The sequence below is a fragment of the Salvia splendens genome, chromosome 19, assembly GCF_004379255.2.
Source record: "Salvia splendens isolate huo1 chromosome 19, SspV2, whole genome shotgun sequence".
NCBI lineage: Eukaryota > Viridiplantae > Streptophyta > Magnoliopsida > Lamiales > Lamiaceae > Salvia > Salvia splendens.
The window spans coordinates 20,944,063-20,952,031 of record NC_056050.1 but is presented as its reverse complement, the minus strand read 5'-3'; the positions used below and the strand labels follow the sequence as shown (position 1 = coordinate 20,952,031).

The 7,969-nt window shown below is 41.9% G+C and overlaps 1 protein-coding gene across 1 annotated transcript; it reads left to right on the top strand.

Moving 5' to 3' along the window:
- The first annotated feature begins 232 nt into the window (after positions 1–232).
- Positions 233–3,086, top strand: LOC121778447. Its single transcript, XM_042175799.1, has 4 exons — positions 233–571; positions 880–941; positions 2,258–2,333; positions 2,800–3,086. Exons 1-4 carry the CDS (start codon positions 262–264, stop codon positions 2,916–2,918), a joined length of 567 nt encoding a protein of 188 aa, XP_042031733.1. The 5' UTR covers positions 233–261; the 3' UTR covers positions 2,919–3,086.
- The last annotated feature ends 4,883 nt before the right edge of the window (positions 3,087–7,969 follow it).

Genomic DNA, 7,969 nt, shown 5'->3' with positions numbered 1-7,969 from the left:
AGATCTAATGGATATCATTTAGTTGTATAGTTAGCAATTTAAGTATGAGTTAATAAAAGTTGTGATTAAGCGAAATTTGAGCTAAATATATTTTTTTACTTTAAAAAAATATACTGAAATACAAACTAGTTGCATGATTAAGCGAAATCTAAGCTAAATAATTTTTTGGCAAATTGACTTAAAAGAAATATACTGTAATTCAAACTTGAATAGTAGTAGTAGTGTACTCCACTCCACCACCATCAGACAACATTTAATTTCATGAATCGAAAATTTTTAATTACGAAGTCGCAATTGGTCTCTGTACGCTATAATTTGACCGGAGACGGGAGACCCACCATCGAGCCGCCACGTCGACAGAGACTACAAAATGGTGTCAGCAGTTTTCATTTCCGAATCGAGAGAGAGAGACAGAGCAGAGGGAGAGGTTTTCGAATCAAGGATTGGGGGAAAATGGGGATTCCGTCAGAGTCGAGGGACTTGTATGCAAGCCGCAAGAGCTCTCTGCTCATCCAATCACCACAGGTCCAGGATGATGCCAAGATGCTTCGCTCAAAGATGTGCACCCAAGGTTTGATGCTTTTTTCATTTTTGATTCAATCTGAAAAACTGATTTTGTAGCAATCTCAAAACTGTTCGTGAACCTTATTGGAAACCCCCTGTTTTATTTGTTTTTTATTTCAATTTTGGTTAATTAGGGGTATGATTCGAATTTCGGTTTCAATTGCAGATTGCTAGAGTTTTTTTATGTAATCAACATGTCAATTATGATACGATTTTGAAAACGATGATTAGTTGAGTTCAGTTTTGGCATTTTCGTGTATGTTGAGCTGAATTATACTTTGTGCTTTTTCTCTTCTCGCTGTGTTGAACTTGCAGAAGGTGTACGTGCTGGAACTAAGGCTGCTGCAATTGCCTGTGTCGCCAGCGCCATTCCCACTGTATGTGAATTCTACTAATTTTGCTTGAAGAAATCATTTATTTTAGTTTAGTGTGTGTAGCTTTTTTCAATCATATTGTGATGCTTACCATGCTTGCATTTCTAAACTGTGGAAAAGGTTTAATTGCACTCAGACGTGTTATTGTTCGGTCATTAGAGAGGCGTGTGGGGTGGCACGAGCTATGATTGATTTTGATCACCAGTTAAAATAACAATGATGCTCTAACTATGAAATGGTTGGTTATTGTTCGGTCATTATGGATTACATGGGGGCGGGTGGTATTGGTCACTATTAGGCCATCCGCAACGCTGTCACTTATCCGTCTTTTAACCGTCTCTTAAATTACTATTTATGGGCCCCACTGTACTTTTTTACTCCATCTCTTAACTAAGGGACGGAACCTACAAGCCTCCGTCTCTTATCCGTCCCTTAACCGCCCCTTAAATTACTATTCATTCAATTTCATTTTTTATTTTTATTTCCAACAAATTCAATTAATAAAAACACACTTCATTAAAAATAAAATAAAATTACAACATAAAATAAAAATACAACTTAGAATTCAAAAAAATAAAAAAAACACATAATTAAAATCCTAAAAAAATAAAAATTACATAATTTAAAATACAATTTTATAGAAAATAAAAAAAACTACCCCGCCGGCGAATCATCCCCCGAAGGTAGTGGAGGTGCACTGAAGCCACCTGGAGGCTGAATACCAAGTTGTCTTGCCATAAAAAAATAAAAGGAAAAAGGAAAAAACGGTAATATAACTGTAATATTATCGTCTTTCATTTTTTATTTTTAATTCGAATTAAAAAAAATGATTTATTGCGTCAGCGTGACGATGCCCACTCGCGTGCCGGCGAGTGGGCGTCACGCATGGCGCCGGAGCGCGCCATGTCGCCTCGGCGCGTGGCGAGATGTCTCGCCATTCGTCACGGCGGGACGGAACGCGAAGCGGGCTGGGGACGAGACCAGGGGGCTGCAACGCGTCACGCCGCCGTCTCGTCCCTTAGTGACGGAATATGGGCCACCCGTGTGACGCGTTGCAGGTGGCCTTAAACTTCACAATGGAGTGCTTGATTCTAGCTTATAGGGATCTGATCCAGTTCTTTTTTCTGATCTTGTTTCAATATAATTTCACAATGTGCACATACACACACAGAGTATAAGATAGATTGAAAATGGTCAAAATATGGTATGAGATAGAATGCTGTGTTTTTCAGTTGTAGTATTAGACTATTTTGGAATGTTGTGTAAGTTACTGATCTGAAATCTATGTACTGAATTATAGTATTTTGCAAAATTTTCAGTTGATAGTTAGTCGAAAGGTTCCTTGGGCGAAGGCGAATATCAACCATACTGGACAGGCACTCATTATATCTGCTGGTAATCTTAGTTTGTGGAAAACAACTACTACAAGTTTTGTTATTAACAGTTTGTTTAGTAAAGACAAACTGAGTTATGGACTCCGTATTCCATAACCATGTTCTTCTTGTCTTCACTAAAACTGTCACCGTTTAGGTAAATGCTGCATTTTCGACTGGATGTAGGGGTTTATCTTTATATTAGAGGACAATCTGTAGATGCTAAATATGGATGCGGTGTTGCAATCCATCACTAGGCCATTCAAAACCTCGAATTTGTTTTCCATGGTGCAGTTTTTTATATTTTATAGAACCATCAAGAAAGCTAGTCACACAGATTTCGTTGAACGCCTAATGCTGCATCTTGGATTCCATCTACCATATTACATGAATTATCATCTAACTGCCTCAATTTACATATTTAGTTTGATTTCGATACATATTTCAAACGGATGAAGCGACTTTTAATTTTGTTTCGTGTGGAACAGCATCGATAGCTGCCTGCATATTTCATCACGGCAGACAAGACTATCTTGGAATGCGCAAGGAGAAATACACACTACAAACCATCATAAGAGAAAACGGAGTTGGGGCTGTCTTAGTTTAATTTGTGCTCCAGATGTTTGTACTACTCCTGATCTGTTTGTATGCTGCTTTCCAATTTTGACATTAATCTTTTTTTAGAGGCAACTTTAAAAAATGTTTCTGGACAATGGAATTTACATATTTTCGATCTCATAAAAAATAAAGAGTGAACTGCACCAAATGACCCTAACTTTTCGCCTTGTAACATCAGAGGCCCCTAACTTTTAAAAATACCACCACAGGGATCTGACAAAACATATAATCACAAATCGTGTTTTTTCGGACCATTAGACCCCCAGGGCCTGTAAGGGTAAAATCGGGCTTTTGCATGGCCGTCACTGCTGTGTCAGCTGCAGCACTGTTGACGGGACATCGAATTGCAATAGATGTGACAGGATATCATGCGTGTTGTCCCCTAATATTTTCACACGCGTGAAAATAGTTTTCGGACATGCATTAAAATTTCACAAATTTTGCCTTTCCAAAACATTTAGTCGGTTCAACTCTATATTTTTTCCCTCCAATTCCACTTTCACTTCATCATTTTGCCATTTCGCCAAAATAATTAGCCTCTGCCTATCGCCTCTGCCTTACACGCCATTTTCATCCTTTTCATCAATGCCTCCAAAACGGAGACGAAGTGCCGCTGGAGCGTCCTCCGCTCGTAGTTCTTCAAGGCGCAAAAAGAAGCCGACAACGCCATCGTCATCGTCTTCATCACAATCACCTCCGGCATCACCTAGACACAGTAGAAGGGGTCGAGGGCCGGAGATAATCGACGTAGACCCAGAAACGTGGAGCATTCGCGATCCTCTGCTTGATTTCTTCTATCCGGAAGAAGAATATAGTACGTTCAAATTTAAAATTCCTAGCAAGGTTTTTGATTGTGATTTAGGGCTCCGAAAATTGGTTGTTTTGTGAAATTGCTTTGACTGTGTTGTAGGACTTTATATGTGAAATAAGTTTGGTTTAAATTTGGATGTTTGCTAACTCTATACAAACCCTAACAGGGGACCATCCCGGGATGTTTTCCGTCGGTTTTCATCACGAAGGGTCAATCTTCGAAATCAATGGACAGAAGAAGTATGTTGAGGGGCAATTGACATTCTTTGACTATTGCTGGATTCGTCAGTTCGAGCTCGTAGATCTTTCCAGCATGGTATTGCGGTTGGGTTACAATAGGCAACTCATATGTGAGTTCTATTACGTTCATCCAACGTACAATGATGGTTGTAGGGGCGTGGAAATAGGAGGCCCATTGCTTTCCATAACTGACGATGTACATCTGGGTCCTTTTCTCGAAGTCGCGGCTACTACCACAAAGCTAGTTCACATTTATGTTGTGGAGATAACACAGACGGCCGCCTTGCTGAAGAAGCGAAAGGAAGAAGCGGAGGAGTTGCTAAAATTTGTGAATGCTAGTAAAAAACCCACTGTGGTCATTGAAGAACTTGACGAACCGAACCCAATTGTGCCGAAGAGTAAACCGAAAATGAAGAAACAACAACATGAGGAGCAGAGGAAACCATCGGCACCATTATTGTTGCTTGAGTGGTACCCTAGGGATGTTGAGTTTGAAGAGTATTTGACCAAAAGTTTAGAAGACAAACGTCGCGAATGGAAGAGGGAAGAGGAGGCTGCCCGTAAGAATTTGATGGATGCATTTGCATCATGTAGTATAGAGCAAGCAGAAGCTGTTGTGGTGGATGTTGAAGAGAATGAATCAGTCGTTGGTGTTGTTGGACAAGGAGATGTCCATGCATGCGAATGTGGAGTTGAGGTTGAACACGGTATACAACCTGAGGTTGAGGTTGAAGCAGTTATAGACCATGCAGAGGTTAGTACACCACTGTGGTATATGTTTGTGATTTGTTGTTTATTGTTTGGTATTCATATGTGATTCATCCTTTGTTCAGATTGGGCATCATGAAAACGAAGCAATTGTAGACCATGTTGATAGCGTGGCAGAGGTTAGTGCACACCTTTTGTAATAGAGTTGTGATTTATGATTGCATGGTGTTAATTTGTGATTTTATGTTAAAGCAGATGAGACAATCTTCTCATAGTGAAGATGTTCAACATGTTGACGATAATGTGTACAAACCGACCCTGGATTTTTCAGCCGAACCTCAACATCAAGTGCAGTCGGAAGTACCCATTATCGAGGAGATTTCGGATGAATTGCTAATGTCCGGACTTGAACCTCCGTCCATGGAATACGCTGGACAGGAAGTGCATGATGTGCCTGAAGTGCATGGTGGACCGGAAGTGCCATCTGGACCCGAAGTACAAGGTGGTCTGGAAATACATGATGGTCCTGGAGTAGAACCTCAGGAGCCGGTTTGCATTCCATCGTTTGAGTACGTTCCGGATGGCTGCCATCTGCATAATGATGGACCGCCGACTGATAATGAAGATGATGAGGTGGACCATTTTATCTCGTTGGCGCACATGTGCCGAGATGAGCAGCTTTTCACCTCATATTACGAATCCATTTTCCAACAACAAGATGCGAGACAGGAACCAGAGAATGTACAGCAGCCGGGTGATGGGGAAGTCGATCCTGAAGGCGAAACCCAGCCGGGTGAGCCTGGGTCAGGGGGGTCAGCGGGGTCAGGGGATAAACGGCGGAGGAAGTATTCGCTTTATGTGGACAATAGGAACATGACAAACAACCCACTTTTTGAGGAAGAAGTTGTGGACGAGCTACAAGATGTTGATGACCTTGAGGATTTGGAGGGTTTGGAGGCATTGAAGAAGAGTGGCATAAAGTTTACCCCGTTCAAGTTCGTCAGAAATGAGCTTCCGTTGTGGAAGCCTGGTGATGTTTTTAAGCATAGAGATTTCTTCTATGACTTGTTGAGGCAGTACGCAATAATGTCAAGAAGGCGGGTGCACGTGAAAAGAAACGACGGCGACAAACTTCGTGCGATTTGTAAAGGGCAAGGATGTGAGTGGTATGTGTACTTGAGGAAGCACGAAATACACAATGGTCATGATTATGTGGTGATGAATATGCAACGCGATCACGCGCACACATGCTCTCAAGTATTAGATTCGAAGTGGCTGACGGTCAAGTGGCTAGGGGAGCGTTATATGGAGAAGATCAAAGCTAACCCTCACATTCCACTTGCAGTTATATGACAGTGTGTCGATGAAGATTTTGGCCTGAAGATAGGTAGGATGAAGGCATATCGGGCAAGAGAGCACGCACTGGACGGCATTTTCGGCTCTGCGGCGACCCAATACAGAAACTTGTTCTACTATAAAGCCGAATTGGAGCGGACGCACCCTGAATCCAGCATTCATATACATTATGAGAGTATGAGGGATTCTGGCGCTGTTGGTCCGAGATTCATGAGGTTCTACTGCTGTCTAGGGCCATTGAAAAAGGGATGGATGGAGTTATGTCGCCCGATTATCTTCTTCGGCGCTTGTTTCTTGCGAGGGATGTACAAAGGCCAGCTAATGACAGCAATGGGGATTGATCCCAACAATGGCTGGTGGCCGATTGCTTGGGCGGTGACTGAGGCCGAGAGTTATGTCCAGTGGAAGTGGTTCGTGGAGTACTTGTTTGATGACCTAAACTTGCATGCAAATGGCCCACGTTATGTGTTTGTCTTATCAAGGAGCTTGTTGATAAGTGGTACGCGAGGGCTTCATCGTGGAGGGCTACATGGAACGGACAGTCATCGTACCAAGTGTCTGGGCCGTCTGGCCAATATGTTGTCAACATGCGCGATTTTACTTGTTCCTGCAGATTGTGGCAGCTAACCGGAATCCCGTGCACGCATGCTATCGCAACAATCAACAAGAGTGGCGACGACGTGACGCGATTCGTTTCCCGATATTATTTGAAGTCAACAATGATCATGCTGTACGAGAATGTCCTCTACCCCATCAATGGGGTAGCCAGTTGGCCGAAGAGTACTGCGGATGGTTCAGTGGAATTGGCGCCCCCGAGGTCAAAGCGACAGCGTGGTAGGTCGAAGAAACTGAGACGTGAGGAGCCCCAGATTCGTCTTCATGCAGATGGAGGTGAGTCATTGCGTCGCACCTTCGTGATGAAATGTCGTCGGTGCGGTCAAGAAGGTCATAATAGAAGGACATGCAGCAATGATCCTCGGACAGATGCCCGTTCTCAGGTTGGGGAGACTTCGCGTGAACATGGTGACAGTTCTTTACCTGAATCGTCAAACAATCCCCAACGCCAAGAGGTAATATGCAATAAGCATATGCAACTATATTATGTAATTGTACACAGTGCTTAAGCATGTATACTTACTACACTATTAATTATTGCAACCTAATGTTTCGAATACGAGACCAAGCACTCGGAAAAGGACTCAGCCTCAGAGATGCGGCCGCCGCGGTGATCAAGATTGATGGCCTTTACTTAATCTTAAAACGTTGTGTTTGTTTGGGATGGGTGAACAATTTGTGGCAGTGATGATGATATGATATGTATGTTTTGTATGGTACAGACTATTTTGTAACAGACTAGTATTTTGGTGGAAGTATAGTTCGGTGGAAAAATATCAGGAAAAATTTTGGTGGTATTTTTGTGGATAGTGTACTTCGTCGGTTTGTGATTTCAATCATATTTCAGTAACTTCATTCGTGTTTTCAGGCATAGATAAAAATAAAACGCTTTCATTCAATCAACATCAGGCGTTTGTGATTTCAGTCATAGTCGGGTAGTATTCATTTATGTACATGGTTTGTGATTTCAATCATAGTTGTGTAACCTCATGCGTGATTTCAGACATAAATGAAAAAATTTGGTGGTATTTTTGTGGATAGCGTACTTCGTCGGTTTGTGATTTCAATCATATTTGAGTAACTTCATTCGTGTTTTCAGGCATAGATAAAAACAAAACGCTTTCATTCAATCAACATCAGGCGTTTGTGATTTCAGTCATAGTCGGGTAGTATTCATTTGTGTACATGGTTTGTGATTTCAGTCATAGTTGTGTAACCTCATGCGTGATTTCAGACATAAATTAAAAACAACAAAGCAAAGCGTAGTCGATCAGGATCAGAAATGAACGACGGGGCGAACACGACATAGCA

Coding starts and splice junctions, on each gene's coding strand:
- LOC121778447 (XM_042175799.1), top strand. CDS start 262: ATGAATCGAAAATTTTTAATTACGAAGTCGCAATTGGTCTCTGTACGC. Junction 942..2,257: donor TCGCCAGCGCCATTCCCACT/GTATGTGAATTC, acceptor CAAAATTTTCAG/TTGATAGTTAGTCGAAAGGT. Junction 2,334..2,799: donor GGCACTCATTATATCTGCTG/GTAATCTTAGTT, acceptor CGTGTGGAACAG/CATCGATAGCTGCCTGCATA.